This window comes from Rhipicephalus sanguineus, chromosome 10 (genome assembly GCF_013339695.2).
Source record: "Rhipicephalus sanguineus isolate Rsan-2018 chromosome 10, BIME_Rsan_1.4, whole genome shotgun sequence".
NCBI lineage: Eukaryota > Metazoa > Arthropoda > Arachnida > Ixodida > Ixodidae > Rhipicephalus > Rhipicephalus sanguineus.
This window is the reverse complement of record NC_051185.1, coordinates 46643984-46661442: the sequence shown is the minus strand read 5'-3', so window position 1 is coordinate 46661442 and position 17459 is coordinate 46643984. Positions and strand designations below refer to the sequence as shown.

The 17459-nt window shown below is 47.3% G+C and overlaps 2 protein-coding genes across 2 annotated transcripts in view; one reads left to right on the top strand and one right to left on the bottom strand.

Annotated features, from left to right (window-relative positions):
* LOC119406369 (serine/threonine-protein kinase ICK-like) overlaps window positions 1-7365 on the top strand; it is a 40355-nt gene extending 32990 nt beyond the window's left edge. Inside the window, exons 6-7 of the mRNA XM_049419760.1 lie at window positions 2949-3089; window positions 7229-7365. Coding sequence (XP_049275717.1) covers window positions 2949-3068 — 120 coding nt within the window. The 3' untranslated portion in view covers window positions 3069-3089; window positions 7229-7365. The remainder of the gene's footprint in view (window positions 1-2948; window positions 3090-7228) is intronic.
* On the bottom strand, window positions 7169-17390 carry LOC119371808 (translation initiation factor eIF-2B subunit beta). The gene is made up of 4 exons (XM_037642265.2): window positions 16923-17390; window positions 14822-15088; window positions 10963-11136; window positions 7169-7539 (listed from the first exon to the last, which is right to left on the bottom strand). The coding sequence occupies exons 1-4, from the start codon at window positions 17127-17129 to the stop codon at window positions 7225-7227; spliced, it is 963 nt and encodes a 320-aa protein (XP_037498193.1). The 5' UTR covers window positions 17130-17390; the 3' UTR covers window positions 7169-7224.
* Window positions 17391-17459: the final 69 nt, after the last annotated feature.

Sequence of the window (17459 nt, the reverse complement as noted above, 5' to 3'; positions counted from 1 at the left end):
ATCCGTCGAGAACGGGCGGAGTTACAGGGAAACTGCAGAGGGAGGGATGACACGGGGGAGGGAAGCTTTTGCAGCGCGCGCCATGAAACGCGATCGCTCTCACCCGTGGTGACTCCTGTGCGCGATAGTGATGCTACTGTGTGTGGGCACGTGGCGACACCCTGTGGCAAGAAGCGCATCTGATCCAAACGCCACTCACTATTTAGTATTGATGATAAACAGCTCGAAAAAACACGGCCGGGGACGAAAAAGCGGGCACACCTGACAAGCGTTTTTGTCCCTGTACGTTTTAACGCTGTCTACCATCATTATAAACGACCAACTAGCCCAGTCAGGTATACCTTCCTGATTTAGGTAATCAGCTTTCAGCCAATAGCAGTAATCTGCTGTTAGACAACATGCAGACGTATATGTACAGATGGAATCACACTTGTCCAGAGCAGCGGAGCGCGTGGCTCCCCATGAAACACAAAAGAAGCTATTTCACGTCTGAAAAAAGTCTTGAACGGCTTGCTGAAAGGGCTAATAGATGTTTCGGTCAAGACATTCGGCAGCCGTAGACGGCTATCCGACCGTCGGATAGCCGTTCTAATGTGACGCTAAAACTTGTCTAAAAAAAGCGTCTTGACAAGATCATGCTAAGACATTTTTGTAGACGTTTCCGTAACTTTACTCTAATCGCTTTAGAAATAAAAAACGAGCTATGATAACTGTCTTTGCAGCATATTTGGTCGGCAGCCTGAAGGCTACCATAGGAATTTAGATAATACAGGGACTGAAAGGAGCTCCCGCGGGAGCTCTTTCCTTCTTTTCTCCCATTTCCTATGTCAGTCGTCGTACAGGTGACCAATCAAGCAACATCACTAACATACCTGTTCATCCAGCCATGTCCTCACTGTGACATTTATAAATTTTCTACGTGCCATCTGTGAGTGCCATGTGCCGTGAAAACTACTTCAGCACACCACATATATCCAATTTTCATATCGAACACATCGGTTTACTATTGAACAAATAACATGCAGAGGATGAACATGTACTTCATAAATGACGTTTAGTGTATGGCGCACAAATAATTATGCTTATCAGAAGCAATAAATTATCCCATGATCTTGTAAAAGCAGCTTTATTAATTATTAAGGCGCAACCAAATGTGGCTCAAAATACGACATGGTGACCGCACAAGGCGAAGCTATTTGCCACAGCAGCAACATAATTTGCATGAACGCACTCCAGGTCCCGTCAAAGAAACTGCACTGTCTTCCACACTAGCTGGCGTGGTCTCAGGCCCAATGCGTTGTACAAACAGCAGGGAAGAAAAGCTGCATACAAGACAAAGCAAGTAAGCTAGGTATGATTTACAACAAATAACAGAGCATCAAGTCATTCTAAAGACAGAGTTCCAATTACATATGTGATAAATGTTGTCATGTATTTATAAGCGACAATCAATCATAACTGCACTCACAAAGCGGGGCACCTATCGTAGAAGCGTTGCACTTTATTTGTCAGCGACAGGCCGACATGATTGTAGGCAAGCAAGCGCTCGCTCGCACGCTCACACCCACACACGAGCTGTAACCCGCAGAACAAGTTGACCCGAAATAGGGCGAGTCAGTCTGGCTTATGATTCGCACCGGCACGTCCTCCATATATAGTTTTGAGTTCGACCAAGATACAACCACCAGCAAAGAACTGTCATATTTAACATCTAAAAGAGACAGCTAAAAAAGTTCCAGCAGTAATGGTAAAAAGTCACGCGCACTTAATTCCACTAACCGAAATAAGTACGTTATCCGAATAGCTGCTTCCTAGCTGCAACGAAGGTGGCGAGCAGATCCGGCCATTGTTGTAACGAATCGTCGGCATCGGCACTTGCTCTTTCAGACAAAATGTCTAAACAATGTCTCGAAGTAGACGTTATGAACTTGTTTGGCAAAATAGACTCTGGCTATGCCGTAGCTGTCGAAAATGCTAATAAACAGTATGCAAGCACATTGAGGCGCAAATGTTATATTTAAAAAAATGTATATTTTAGGTCTTCTCGTAGACCAAGACGTCTATAGCCGTTTGTAGCCGTCTTGAGACGTTTTTTAGAGGTTTTTTGTTTCGTGGGTCTGGACGCTGTTGTTGTCCGCAGCTGCTACCTCACATTAGCTATAAGTTTTCGTTCATACTTGTATTAAGCACAATGCCCTAGCATGCAGTAGGACTATGTTAGGTATCATATTACGGCGTCGGTCTTTGAATATTACTGCAGAAAACGGCAGCTGAAGCGGCTGGCTGGGCGCTCTGGACAAGTGTGATTCCGTCTGTACGTACGTCACATAAAAACAGCGCAAGAAGGACAGAGGACCAGTAAAAGGACACAGATGGCAGCGTTTACAAGAAGGTTTATTTGTCACAACCACGCAATATATACTTGCGTAGTACATAACAAAAAAGACCACAGCGTTGTGCTGTGGTCAAACGTCATCGGTACAAGTTGATACGCAAAATTTAGGAGGCTTCACAAATGGCTAGGCTAGGCAGCGTGTGACAGCAGGCCTTCGATCGCTTCATCTCAGAAAGAAGTTGATTTTCTTTCGCACGTTTGTACGCATAATTATGGTGGCGAACATGATATTCGTGGTGCGCTGCCATGATGATGATGTACGGCTTCATCTTTTATCGTTCCTTCTTTTCGCTCTTGTTATATACTGCGCAAGTATGCATACATTCTTGTGGGTTGTGACAAACGTTGTTTTAAGTCAGCACTGCCACCTCTGCCCTTCTTTTACTTGTCCTCTGTGTTTTTGCGCTGTTTTTATGTGAAGTATGTCGTACAACTCGCCCAAGCAACCACTTTAGCAGTACGTGCATGCACATATACGCTCCCGCGCTCGTAAGTGCTGCTGCGCGTGCAGCCCGGTGCCAACCAGCCAGCGCGTTGGTATACCTTCGTGCAGGACCAAGGCGCTGTGGCAGCCCCGCAGCGCGGCGGAGGCCGACCGCTGTGGGGGCTGTCCGATAAGCCGCTGGCTGTGAGGCCGTCGGCCAGGATGCACGACTTCAGCACGCGGTGGTAGCCACTGCTCAGACGAGGACAGGTACGTTTGCTTTTGTAGGGGTGTATGAATATGAAGCGCGAATAGTGGCGGGTCCAGCAGTTAAATTTTAAAGGGGCACCATGACACAGTCACCCAGCAATTTGAGGATTTCAGCAAAAAATAGAAGCAGTGTCTATTGTGACTATATATATACATATATACACTCAAGCCTCATTATAACAGTCACATCTGCCATGAAAATAATTTCGTTATATCCGAAAATTCGTTATAAACGTTTATTCGACAGACTGTATCTGACAAGACTATTCTCCATTTACTTCTTTATAACCGATAATTCGTTATATCCGCGTTCATAATATCGAGGTTTCAGTGTACTATATATACGTGAAAAATGAACTGTAAAAGAATATTTCAGCGCCAAATAAGCCCTAGAAGTTGTCAGCTATAAACCTCGCCCACCGCCGGCGATTAACATATTTTGCCATGGCGTGTGTGACGTCATGTGTTGCACGAAGAGAAGGCGTCGTCCTCTACCGAAGTTTGAGCCGCTTTAAATCGTTTAGTTCCAATGCCTGGCTGAACAAAGCTGAAATAGTTCGCACGTACAGCTGACCATGGAACAAGATCGTTCGTCGGAATGGAGACGCTCGTACAGCAAGCAGCTTGTTACGTCACGAACTCGCAAATCCGCCTGTGTTGCCCAACTCTCAGGCCACTCGCATATTTATAAAAATATTCAATTATGAATTCAGTGCCCAACCAAATGCGCTAAAATTTCGCCAGCTTGTTTGTGAACGCACAAGGATTAGCTCGAGAAAGACAGCTTCGCCTAAAGACAAAGCGCGACCACGGCAGTTATGCAAACTTTCATAGTTTCATCAAGCCTAGAATTGCAAACGTTCACTTGCAAATGAAAATGAAATACAAGCACATCTCACGCGATGACCGCGAACACTACAAGTGCCTTCACAATGCTGGTTTGATGAATAGTGAGCAAACGCTTCGCATTGCCTCTCGTTTCTTTGAGTTAACGCGACCTGCAATACTGACCGTTCGCGAAGAGCACACGAAGCAATTAGCGATTTCGGCTCACTTAGCCCTTGTAACCACAGCTGATTACTTGCAAGTTGGAAGCTAGGGTGTTCGCCGCCTATTACGACCATCGCTGCCCACGCAGCGAAGAAGATACGCACTATTCTCCTGCAGTATTAATGGGTCGAGGAGAGGAAAAATGCTTATATCTGCAACAGGGGAAAGCGGAGTGATAGGAGAGGCCACCTTCTCGAAGAATGTGTTCTCACCACAAGGTTTAATTTAAAAGGTTATCATAGCGCCGGCAGACATGGATGAGAAAGACACAACAGGACGAGCGCTAACATTGAACTGAATTTCAGCTCTCGTCCCGTTGCGTCTTTCACATCTGGGTCTGCCAGCGCTACGATACCACTTGATTCATTTAACCAAGTAGCCAGGCCCGTAGCCAGGAATTTTTTTCGGGGGGGGGGGGGGGGGGGGGGGCACTTGCTGAAAACCTTGACTACTTGAAAAAAAAACACGTATTTTCATTATTTATTTTTGGTAAAAACACCTACTTCACCAAAATTTCAGGGGGGGGGGAGGGGGGGCTACGGCCACACCCCTGGCTACGGGCCTGCAAGTAGCCCAAAAAGCCACCTCGTCAAGTTTGAATTCCCACAACACTGACAGCCAGGCTGGGCTGCCTTTCCACATTAGAAAATTCGCTGAGCGCCCGGCGGTACTGAAAATCGAACCCAGTACGTCCCATATTCGAGGCGGACACTATAATTACTCGACCACCGCTTCGGTTCCACCGGTGGGTGTCGGCGGTATTTTGTCTTTAGGGGTGAGGAGGTGTCGGTGTGCCTCGGGAGTGGGCCAAGTGCTAGTGTGGTTTTGGGGGAGTGGGGGGAGAGGGAAGGAGGGGGGGGGGGCAAGTGCCCCCGATTGCACCACCCTGCAGACGCCCGCGGTTTCACCTGCACTCACTTTTTTTATTATACCAGCATTCCTCTCCCTTCCACTGTGGTGCACAAACATCCATTCACTTCCACACTATTCCTGAGAGTCCGCTTTCATCTTATCTTTTCACTCCAATGGTGCACTTACACCAGTCTTGCCCACTGCCCAGTGTACAAGGTGTGACAGGATCTTACAGCAGCTGAACTTTACACAGAACATCACGGTGACTACAGTTTGCCTGGAGTGCCCCGAACACAGTCGAACACGGATATATCGAACTCGAAGGGAATCGCGAATTAGTTCGATATATGAAAAATTTGATATAAAGAAATACAGGTCCCGAGACCTTACCAGTGGCGGACGATCACCTACAATCGGCGCATTAAAGAATGACGACTAATTCCGCACACACGATGCAACAGAATGTTTTATTTGCGTGAAAAAAAAAAGCTTATCTTAGCTTTCCAGGTGCGACAGCCCGGTTCCCTCCATGTCGCCGCGACAACGGCGACTCAAGCCGAACGCTGCCGCCACTTCAGCGGCGGAGTACGCGCGTGTAGCCACCGCCTCGTCCGGACGATCTTCCTCGTCACTTGAGCTGTCGGCCTGGGCATCCTGGGTCCCTGCGACCGCAGCTACAATGTCCTCGTCAGCGAGGCTCGCAACAGCCTGAACATTGCAGTCCGCTTCCACGAAATTGTCCGCAGACACTTCGGGTGGTACGGCAGCCGGGAAGAGGGACGACAACTCGCGAAACGCGTCGTCTATGCGCTCGTCGTCGCAGGAGCGTGCACACGACAGGCTCCTGACGTTCGCTGCTCTGCCGCCTTTGCCTTGATATCTGCCTTGTTCTTCAACAAGGTGCTCAGCGTGCTCCGTGGTATCCCGATGTCGTCCGCCACCGCCGAACTTTTTTCGCCCGCCTCAACACGCTGTATGGCTTTCAACTTCATCGCAAAGTCAAGGTTCTTGCGCTTCTTGACGCTGGTCATTGCTACACGAGAAGTCGAAAATTCAAGCAGTCCGCAGCGCCTTTGCACAGCACGCACGCAAAAGAGGAATGCGGTGGTATGCGACAACTCAGGGAAGTGGACTCCGCCAACAAAGCGCTCGCGATCAGTCGCGATGGCGGCGATGGCTACCCGGAATACCTGCGAGGGCAGCAGCGATGTACGAAAGGCACGAGCTGTAGTTGGCTGAGCAAATAAAGGCGCGGGCTGCGATTAGCTGACGAAAACTCACAAAACAGCAACAAAAAAAAAAAGAAAGAAAAGGCGAAAGGAGGAGGCCGCCGGCTACTTCGTTCCTGCTCTCCGAGCCGACGGTAACGCGGAGGAAGCGTGAGAAAGAAAGAGAGAGAGAAAAAAAGAAAAAAAAAAACGTTCCGCAAGTTGGAGAATGGTGGTGGTGGTAGTGGTTTGAAGAGGAAAAGGCGCCTAATTTCTGCAGCCCGGTCGGGAGCACGGCGCAGCCCAACAGAAGTAGTCTGAGCCCTCTCGCCCTCACGTTTTTCGAGTGTGTCGGCGGAGTAGCGGTGCCGCGAAGGTCGCGGGGCGCAGCGAGTGCCGAAGCGTGCCTTCCAGCTCGCGCGGTGTTCGATATATCCGATGGCGGGTAAAAATACTGTTCGATATTAAACGTGCGAATTTGTATACTTTTACAAAGGATTTTCAAGGGGACAATTTACGAGTTCGATATAGCCGAAAATTCGATATATGTGGGTTCGATATATCCGTATTGGTATAGCAGTGAAATACCAAATATGTGTTCAGTTTTAGATGCCCCCACGTGCACAGGCGTGCACAATATGGTGTATTGCATGGCTGGCCCTACAGGAAAGGGGACATTGTAGCCCTCCACCGGAGTTCAGAAAGGCATTCTTTTGTATTAACTTACCCAATGATCGCAAACTATCCAGTCCCACTTTTCCTGGCAGCTATGATGGCAGTCATTATAACAGATATACTGATGTGTGGCTCCCCATTAACATGCGTAATAGCAAGGTCTAGCAACACCAGCGATACACTTTTGAGTCAATAGTGGCAGCGAACTCAGTGGTCCAGGCCAAATGAGACAAGTCAAAACAGTATGACATCTTGACCTGTATTAGACACTACAAATGAAGATATGGCGTCAACCTTAACAAAGATGCCCGTTTATTTCAACACGCACTGCCGCTCTCTCGTTCCTCCTTTCAGGATGCAGTCAACACGTGGTCGTCGGGGTGGTAGACCTCGCTGAGCAGCCTGTAGACGTACGAAGGGGCGTGCCCGCCGGCGCTCGTCACCAGCAGCGGAACGAGGTCCGGCGGCACGCAGTCGGAGGCCGGGTTGAGCAGGAGCGCTCCGGAGCGCGGCTCTGGGCCAAGGGGCTCCGGGGATCCCAGTTGCTGGTAGGCGCTCTCTGACCAGGGCAGCAGTGGACTCAGCGTGGCCCCCGGCGCGCACACCAGCAGCGGCACCGCGCAGTGTCGCGCGGCCAGGGCCAAGGCGTGGCTACCGCAAGGAGCCTGTCGTGTACAACACCAATCACATTGCACCTAAGCACTCCGAGGTGTCGTGAATGACTGCCACAAGCAGAGTCCACGTGGAAAGAACGGAAATTGCGATATGTGTGGCCACATGTGTTGCTTGGGCAGTGTGGACACTTTTGTTGCAATGGAAGAACACTTTTTATCATTGCCTCGCACACTGCTGTTCCATGGCAATACGTAAATTCTTTCTCTACTGATTCATGTTCTTTTCTTTCGTTGTGTGCTCAGAAACTGTTATCTTGTGCCATTCGTTGCAGTGCCACACCTCTATGTAGTAATGCCTTTCCGGCTTTTAATAATAAATAAAATGGCACTCTGAGAGAGACTGAGGGGAAGGCTAATTGGAAAGGAACACGACACTCAATTTAATTAAACAATGGTGCCACTCTTTCATGCAAAACAAGTACGGCAGTAGTTATAAATATCACGCAGCATGCATGTACACGCTACCATATTTGTTTATATTTTTGACATACTACAGTGCATTTATTGGGAATGCACAAGAAGCAGGTCGAGGTTGCAGAAGTAAATGAGGTAGTGATTGCCTTATTTTATGAGAAATTGAATGACACAGCATGAAGCCATAATTGAGGTGCTGTTCTTTAATTTCCCGTTTGCTTTATCTATACAACTGTTGTACATGTGATGTATTCTTTTTTCTCAATCATTCAGGGGCACTTGAAAAGATGCACGTATGAATGCATGTCAGGAGATTGAAACAGTAACCTGTAGCATCTGCAAGATGCCGGCTGTACCAATAAGAAACCGAACAAGTGGCAAGCGCATACCGAAGTTGCGTGCATTATTGACGTGCCGGTTACGTATTTGGAACCGAACAGGATGTCTTTGAAAGCTACAGTCACACTCTGTGCCTCACACATTTCCGGTGAAGGCCACACTGAGAAAACGCGTCTGATTTTTCACATGTTGGGCTGTAAGGGATAGTTTTCTGCTAACCACGAAGGGCTAGTTTATCCTTACATATCGGCGCTTTTTACTGCTTTCAGCTTGTTAAGCACCAAAAGACATTACGAATGACAGCTTGCGGAAGACATTGTTCAGACAAACATACAAGGAATACATCACACACTCAAACCTCATTATAACAAAGTCACATCTGCCATGAAAATAACTTCGTTATATCCGAAAATTCGTTATAAACGTTTATTTTTAGCACTGTACCTATGACAAGACTATTCATCATTTACATTGTTATAACCGAAAATTCGTTATATCCGTGTTTGCTATATCGAGGTCTGAGTGTTAGTGTCACGTTGCATTCTGGATTCTTCTTTACTTTGACAAAGGTAACACAGCATGCATCAATTTTTTTTTCCTTTCTTCTCGCATACAAGTTATGTACACCTCCCAGTTGTGTGCAGTGACCCACAAAAGGTAATGGCACACAGAATTAGTGAAGTGCCTGAATAACCATGAAAGGGGTCATGAACCACTTTTACAAGTAATGATCTAATGACCTCAGTATCGGAGTGTACTGCCTCCCGAATCGATTGCCGCAAAAATTTCTCGAATCCGTCAAGAATCAGCAGAGTTACGGGGGTTTGGCGCACGCTCCCAGCGCTTTCTCTCTTTTCTCGTGCCGACGAGCGCACTGGAAGCTAGACAGGGAGGGATGGCATGGGGGAAAGAAGTTACGTCAGCGCGCGTCATGAAACGCGATCGCTCTCCCGCTGTGATTCGCTTGCGCGAGTGCGGCTACCGTGTACTGAGGAGTGCGGCGCCGACAAGTGGCGGCACCCCGCGGCAAGAAGCGCATCTGATCCGAACGCCGCTCTCGATTTACGTCGGCTATCGGCCAATAAGCATTCTATGTCTCTTGCGACGTAAACTGACAGATCCGCGACGTAAACGGACGGACGCCCCGCCCACCGACGAGAGTGAGAACCGGCCTCTGTTTGAAAAGAGGGTGCCTGGGGAAACGGCAACTTCGCGCTCCGCTTGTGGCCATTACGCGGCGCGCACGACTGTAATATTTGGCAGAGCAGTTCATAGCCGTGTCAGCTTTCCGCAGTATGTGTTTTTTCAACCAGCCCAAGGGGTGCTTCATGACCCCTTGAAGCCCCAAGCACCAACCATCAAAGTGAACATTTCGATCAATACTGTCTTGGCCTACACGGTGAGCTATTCATTTATAAGCGCCATGCATCAGCACAGCAAGAAGTTACATTTGCAGTAAACCCATGTCCCATCAACTTTTACGGCCAGCTGTATACGTAGTGAGAAGAGCCTTCAATAACAAAGGTTGTTGGCTTAAAAAGAAGGAAGAGAGCACGAGAGCATTTTTTAACAGCATGCTATCTTTTGCGCAAGCAAAAGTGGTTGCACATGCTGATGCGAATTGGAAATGTAGAGCACTTATTTAAGCCCCGAGGAATGTACATCTCAATAACTGCTCCTCATACAAAGGCTAGTGAGTTCAGCACCTTGGTCTACGTTTCACAAATCCTGTACTATGTAGTTTATGCAAAAAACAATGCAAACTGGACATTCATTACACCATCGGTTACCATTTTCTCCATATCTTCACACTAACATTTCGCTATCAGTAAATAAGAAAAGCGGGAAGGACAGATTCTGGCAGCCATTTGTAAATTGCTTTCCTTTGTTCATAAGCAATGTGTGTTTTAATGACACACAACACATTCTGAGTCGCCTGAGTGTTGTGTAACCTACCCCCGTCGTCAACACTGATGTTCATGCAAAAAAAAAGCAAAGGATGCTTCCCAGCATGGAAATGGTGTCACTGAAAAAGACACATTCCAAAAGAAGGTATTCCGCTCCAAATGACATGCCTCAACTTTTTTTTGGAGAAAAGTTTTAGGCCATATCTAGAACGGCGCAGTCACTATTATGCATGAATACTGTTCCTTGATTACTTCGGAGCTATAGTTTTGTCGATAATCACACTTCATGCCCATTTAAAAGAGCTGAAATGGAAACTTTTATCACATGCAACTCAACTTTAATCACTACTTTGTGGCTCTATAGTCATTGTGTATTGTAATCAGAAACTCCCAACACTGATAATTATATTGAAGTGCTGAAATTGGGCTATGTTTTGCAAACAACTCCTCAAAACATCGCCTGGTGACTTCTAAGTTATAACTTCGTAACAGGCACTTTCACTCTTTTCTTGAATAGTGGTGGAGTGAAGGGCAATTCCTTACACTTTACACATCTTCAGTTACTAAACTGTTACTTTTGGATCACCCTGTATGTGAACTGGAAAACCAGTGTAGGCACCAAGCCGATGTTTCCTTTCAAGAATTCAGAAGTGCGTGACTTGCAAGGTGCAAGGTACACAGCCGACAACGCGGAAGCATGACGGTGATGCAAGCTGGCCCGCCCCCCGACACTGTCTTTCACGAATCAGCTCACCTGAAGGCCACCGTCCGCCAGGACACAGTCCGTACCGAGGATCACCTTGCTCACCCGAGGCATCAGAGCCAAGATGGCAGAGTCGGGGACCAGGGTGGTTGCGATGCCCACACGTGCCAAGGACTCTGCGAGCTGGACGCCCTCGCAACGCGGTCCCCCCTCTGCCACCAGAACCTGTTGCAGTTGAGCACACTACACTAAAAACCTCACCAAATCAGAGTTGCATACTACACAAAAGTGGCTTTGTTATCCACTTCAGGCGCGAATTATGATGGGCTGTCTGAAAATGCGTCAAACTCACGCAACATATTTCCAAGACACTCGATATTAGATCCCCCCCCCCCAGAAAAAAAGAATGGATATGTTGTTTTGTGCAGGTTTCAGTAATTAAACGTAATTAGCATGCAATTAAATATCTATTTATTCCGCAATCAGTCAGGTCTAATTCTTGCATAAAAAGAATCAAATGTTAGGCTCAAAATGAATGCCCCATATGTTGTTTTGGTTGTATTCATCTCGAGCAAAGAAAAATAAAACTCTTGACGTTGGTCCCAGAACGCGGCACGTGTGGAAAGATCGTCAAACAAGGTAGTGCCTCCAGCAAAGTGATCGTCTGCAGCAATCAGGGGCGGATCCAGGCGCTTGCTTTGGGGGGGGCGGTTGGTTGTGGGGGGGGGGGGGGGGGGGGGGGGCGTTGCCCAACTTTAAAACTTCACGTTAGTAACCAAATGCTCATTATTTTTGTTCTCAGTTGCATTGCTCAGTGCCATTTCATTATCTAAAATTTCGCATATTTCCGCTAAACATTGGGGAACACGTATCAGTGTTGTTGGTAAGAGGAGGGTGAAAGAGGGAAGGGCAGGCCACCTGCTCGATAAATGAGTATTCCCACAACGGCGAGCTCTAGTATTCCTTGAACGTAGTTTCGGAGTAAGCCTCCCTTTGTTACCCCGCCCCCTCCTCCCCATTGCCTTTTTTTCTGGCCGGTCGTGTTGCCAGAAAATGCCCTTTCTATCTCCGCAGCCTAAGGACGGTCAAACGGAGCTTTCGGAGTCGCGCTCGATTATACCCAGCGCACGTGCTCTCGGAGGCTTGCTCGGTACTTCGGCGAATATAATTCACAGCACCACTGCCTGCCTTCCTTCTTTTTTTTTTTTTGGACCAGCCGCTGAAGGTTGACTAAAAGGTAACTTGTTCTGCACGCTTTGTGGGACCACGGCCGGGCTAGACTGCACGTGCGCGCTCATGCGCGCACGTGCAGTCTAGCCCGGCCGTGGTGGGACGAAAGATGCCAGTTTGAATGACACAGAACAGACTCCTGTCTCTGAGAAAAAGATGGGAGAATTTGAAGACCCCTCGCTTTGCTGAAGAGCTGATGGCCCTGGGAGTGGGGAGGAAACTTTAGCTCGCTTCCATAAAGGCAGCAGTTGCTTTAGCAAAATAGTTGAGGCTTGTGCTCGTCGGTGCCTATTTGAAAGATGCAGGACGCAGAAGAAATCTTTTCTAGAAAGCCTGTTTCGCTCTTAACAAAAGCGCTGGGCTGTGTGAGGGGTGCTTCCCTAGTCTCGGATTGGGATGGACACAGCGACCACCTGAAAAAATTCTACGTTCTGAAAAATGGCCTTCGGTGAGGTGAAAAGCGGGGGGGGGGGGGTTGGGTTGGCTTATAGCTTTGGGGGGGGCGATCGCCCAATCGCCCCCCCACCTGGATCCGCCACTGGCAGCAATACACAGCCAAATGAAGTTAAGTGAGTGCTAGTTGTCCACTCAGGAAGCCTGTAAAAATATGCACAATACGTTTCAAACCATTTGAAGAAACACGCGGTGCGCGACACGCCTCCGCAGCTGATGTGTACAATTGCACGCACCACCGCTAAAGGGGTTATGCAGTGTACTCTCGCTAAACAGTACCGAAGGTGCCAGGAAAATATGTTCCATTTAACAGGAGCTCTGTTTACTGAGAGATGAACAGGGATGCAGAATTCAAGTACGAAACCGATTATGTTAGAGGCAGCTGTTTCGTTTAAGGAGTAGTTCTGTTTAGAGATTCCCATTTACTGAGAGTCTGCTGTACACTCAAACCTCATTATAACAAAGTCACATATGCCACAAAAATAACTTCATTATATCCGAAAATTCGTTATAAACGTTTATTTCCAACACTGTATCTATGACAAGACTATTCTTCATTTACTTCGTTATAACCGATAATTCGTGATATCCGTGTTCGTTATATTGAGGTTTGAGTGTACAAGGAAATTTGTTATAAACATGTCTGTGTTACACTGTGTTAATGGCAAGGCCATTTTTAATTTGCTTCATTATAAATGTAATTCATTATATCTGTATTTGTTGTATTGAAGTTTCACTGTACAATCACTGAAAATGTTGAGCACGACTGGTGTTGGAAGTGAGAGCAATACATTGAGGTCCTTACACCGTATACAAACCAGCCAGTGGAACAAAGAAGCCGGGTGAACGCCCTTGACTGTAAGCGGCAGTGTAAAGTGTTTCTTCACAAGAAAAACTCTACGGCACCACGACGTCGGCAGCGAGGTTTGTGTGTCGGCGAGGACTCTTGGTGAAAAGTGAGCGACGTCTCGATGCCTCTGGCAGCAACACTTTGTTTCGATGACGGAAGTCACCAAATTACAGCGTGCATTGTTAATTACCCAAATACTTTACACACGGGCAGTGTGCCTTTATGGCATTGACGTGTAAATGACCCTATGAACATGACTTAATGAATTAAAGAGAAAGACAGCTTTAACACCGTGTCTATAAGCTGTGTCTGTCTTGTCATTACCGGCATTGCCCGCAGCATTAAATGGGCTATGGTGAAGCACTTCATTATGGTGAATTTTATTTCATACGGAAATCTGTTCCGCAGAAGAAAGGGTGGGTGATAGCATTTATTTTCGGCGAACCTTAATTAATTTTGGGGGCACCTGTGCAGCCGATTTGCCATACTCGGCGTCTGTGCACTTTGAGCTGTTAATCCATTCACTTTTGCATGACAATCTTCCATCCCTGGAAAAGCAGTGGTTCTGGACTCGAGTCAGTACACTGGGAGGAATTTTATGTCAGCTGGGAAGCTTTCCTTGTGAAAAGTTGGTCTCATTTTTTCCTTTGTAGCTCTGAGCTTACAGATGGACTTGAGAAGGGTGGCTTGCTGGGCGAGTTAGTAATGCATCCTCGTGGAAAGCAGTGCAAGGAACGAAAATCAGGAAAAGAACCACACGTACACGGTGCTAACGGATGCTCACAAACAGTGGGATGACAGCATTTTAACAGCGGAGTTGTTCTAGGGCAGGGCCTTACGACAGATGAGTGTCTGCGTCGCACGTCACACTCTGGTTCCCAAATACACCAACAGATGGTGTAACTGCCTCGGTCGCGGACTCCGTGGTAACCGCACAGTGAAATCGAGAAGGGAGGCTTGAGTATGAATAGGGCCTAAGTCACTGTAGCAAGGGCTGCCGCACATGCTTTCCCGTGCATCTCTACTCTACAAATAGACTCAAACCACGATATAACGAACACGGATATAACGAAATATCGGTTATAACGAAGTAAATGAAGAATAGTCTTACTATAGATACAGTGTTAGGAATACAAGTTTATAACGAATTTTCGAATATAACGAAGTTATTTTCGTGCAAGACGTAACTTTAATATAATGAGGTTTGAGTGTAACATAATCACATACATTCACACAAAATCACAAAACATCACAGAAAATCGCAAGGAAAACACACGGGAACCGCAGCTCCGCTGTTTCTGCAGATTTCACACTGGGCGGAACTGGGGTAAACTTTTTTTTCCTTTCACACACTTTACTTCGCGCCGCCATCCGTACCTGAAATGTGCGCTGGTTCTGAGCGGCCCTCTTGAGGAAAGCCTCGACGGTGCGCGACCTTCCCTGGGTAAGGAGCAGGTCTCCGGACTGGATGTGCTCGGGGCCCTGGGCAGCCACGTTCTCCGCGCTGTGCCGCAGCTCGCGCTCGAGCTCGTCGAGGCTGTCGAGCAGCTGTTCACGCAGCCCCGGAAACGGCCGCGTGTAGTCGCTCACCGAGTCGTCGCGAGCCAACAGCAGCTTTTGCAACGAGTCCCTGTCGGCCTCGACCTGTGGGTTGTAACACAAGGATTTTCTTTTCACTGGTCGCAGAACTGTGGTGCTCCCTTCATTCAGTGCTTGACGACAGTAACATCTGTGACACCTTCTGTGTTATTATTACATCATGCTTTATAATATCAGTCTAATCAGACTCTAGTTACATCACAGAAAAGGTTAGGTGTGCAAACAAGGACGCACGTGAAGAGAAACGGCATTTGTGTAGTCTGTTTCCCTTAACTTGTGCCAGTGTCCGCTGGCACAAGTTAAATTGAGATCACGCAAGAACCTAAACAAAGCAAAACAAGTGCTCGACGAGTTTTGCTTGACAAGAAAAAAGGTCAGCCGTACGAAATTCTTTTTTTCTACAATGAAGAGCCGAAACTCTCCATACTCCGCTTCATAATTAGCAGGCAGCGCTTTGCTAGTTACGCAAGTATTTCAGTCACAGAGGCATAATGCTGTACGTTTAGGAGTACAGTAGTTTCTTTATTCGCAACACTTTCTGCAGGTCAACTACTTTACATATCACATATTAAAGCTTGTGGCCACAATTTCACACCGAACCATGAAATTACTTGTGCCCTTCCGTGCTTCTGCTACGCGATGTCCCTGTCATGAGCACAAGCCATGCATTGTGGCTGTTGTTTGCAGAACCGTAACGATCCCTTCATTGAGTAGTCGGTGAGGCACATGTGAAACGCCTTCTGCATAATTATGACATCATGCTTTAACATATTATCACATTTAAGTGTAAGGCTAAATGTTACATCGAATTAATTACACGCACCTACATATTTCATTCATGTGATGTATGAATTTCTAGTTACAAATGCAGGCACTGGGTGAACTCTGCAGCCTTTATACCACTGCCTTCTATGGGCAAAATATATTACTGTGCTTACCCCCGTATTCAGAACCGCTTTTTCACTTGAAATTGACTTGCCACCGCCTTCAACGCGTTTCGAACGCGCTGCCTTTAGGCTGTGCCAAGGCAGCACGAACACGTTTAGAACGCGCTGCCCAAGGCGGTGGCAAGTGAAGTTCAAGTCGAGGAGCGTTTCTGAATACGGGGGTTATTAACACAGGGAACGTTAGCACGATTACATATTATCCGAAAATTCCATCAACATTATAATGAAGCTCAAGAAGGTTCCATTACCATACATACTGTAACAAGGTCTTAAACAAGCATAAGTGAAAACGAAACCAAAAATGCACACTGCATAGCTGTCATGCAGGTAGGCCTTCTGTCTTTACGGAAGTGTAACTACGAGGCAGTGATTAGAAATAATGGCCAGCTTCCGACTTGAATGAAAGGCCCCGGTGCCTAATTTGCGATAATTCAGCAATACTCGATGCCCACAAGACTCGCCGAGTACTTGTTTTTGTTTCTTGTGTGATCTTTATTTGTGTTTCATTAAGTGCAGACTCTGCTGTCACATTTTTTCGTATATTTTTAAACACAAACGCGCTGGTTTGGCGATTCACTTTTTACGCAGCTGCACAGTGAAACGTCTATTTGAGGCACATCACTCAAGCAAAACACAAACCTAAACTCGATTTCGAAGTGTCACGTGTAAGTCACCGGTTTACTGCCAAAACTGCATATGAAGGGCTACTATTATAGCGTAGGGCAGCGCACACCGGGTGAAAGGACGAACACGAAACATAAGGACAGCAACCGGTGTGCGCTGCCCTACGTTATAATGATCAACCAACTGGCCCACCAGTATATTTTAAGTCTGAAGGACTAACGGCCACTACTGCGGTGTTCTTAAACTTTAAGTGAAACATTTTAGGTGAGACACTTAGGCAGTCATTCCGCCGTCGATCCCTTGATTACCTGGCGACCCAAGACGGCGCTGGCATACTCGTCGCGTATGAGTCGCAACACACGGCGAACTACGTTGGCACTAGGCGACAAGGGAGCGAGATTCTTGCCGCGGGCTCGCACGAGGTCCAACAGTTCCTGTGCCTGTTGCCACTGTTCTTCTCGGACTAACCGCACCAGCCCCGTAAGCGTGAGCCGGGCCTCCGCTTCAGCGTCCATGACGAGCAGTTTCTGTGAAGCAGAGAACGATGTGTTCTGTAGAAGTCCCACCAAGCACTTCCCAAGAGCGCCGGCTGGATTGCTCTCGTCTCACCGATCAAACCGATGGCGCCGCAAGTTTCGCGGACGGTAGGTAAACCTCAGTACGAGGTGTCAAACGAACGGCTACAACAAAACCAGAACAATTCACTTGGCGATCACTTCACGGCATTATTTCATCTACATATGGACGCTCCTCGATGCAAATCGCGCAAATAAACGTGCAGAAATGGACCAGTCTTGGCTAGGCTAACGTTGGCTTGTGCATAACAACATAGCCAGCACGCCCCG

Coding starts and splice junctions, on each gene's coding strand:
- LOC119371808 (XM_037642265.2), bottom strand. CDS start 17,129: ATGGACGCTGAAGCGGAGGCCCGGCTCACGCTTACGGGGCTGGTGCGG. Junction 15,089..16,922: donor GCGCCGTCTTGGGTCGCCAG/GTAATCAAGGGA, acceptor TACAACCCACAG/GTCGAGGCCGACAGGGACTC. Junction 11,137..14,821: donor AGAACCAGCGCACATTTCAG/GTACGGATGGCG, acceptor CAACTGCAACAG/GTTCTGGTGGCAGAGGGGGG.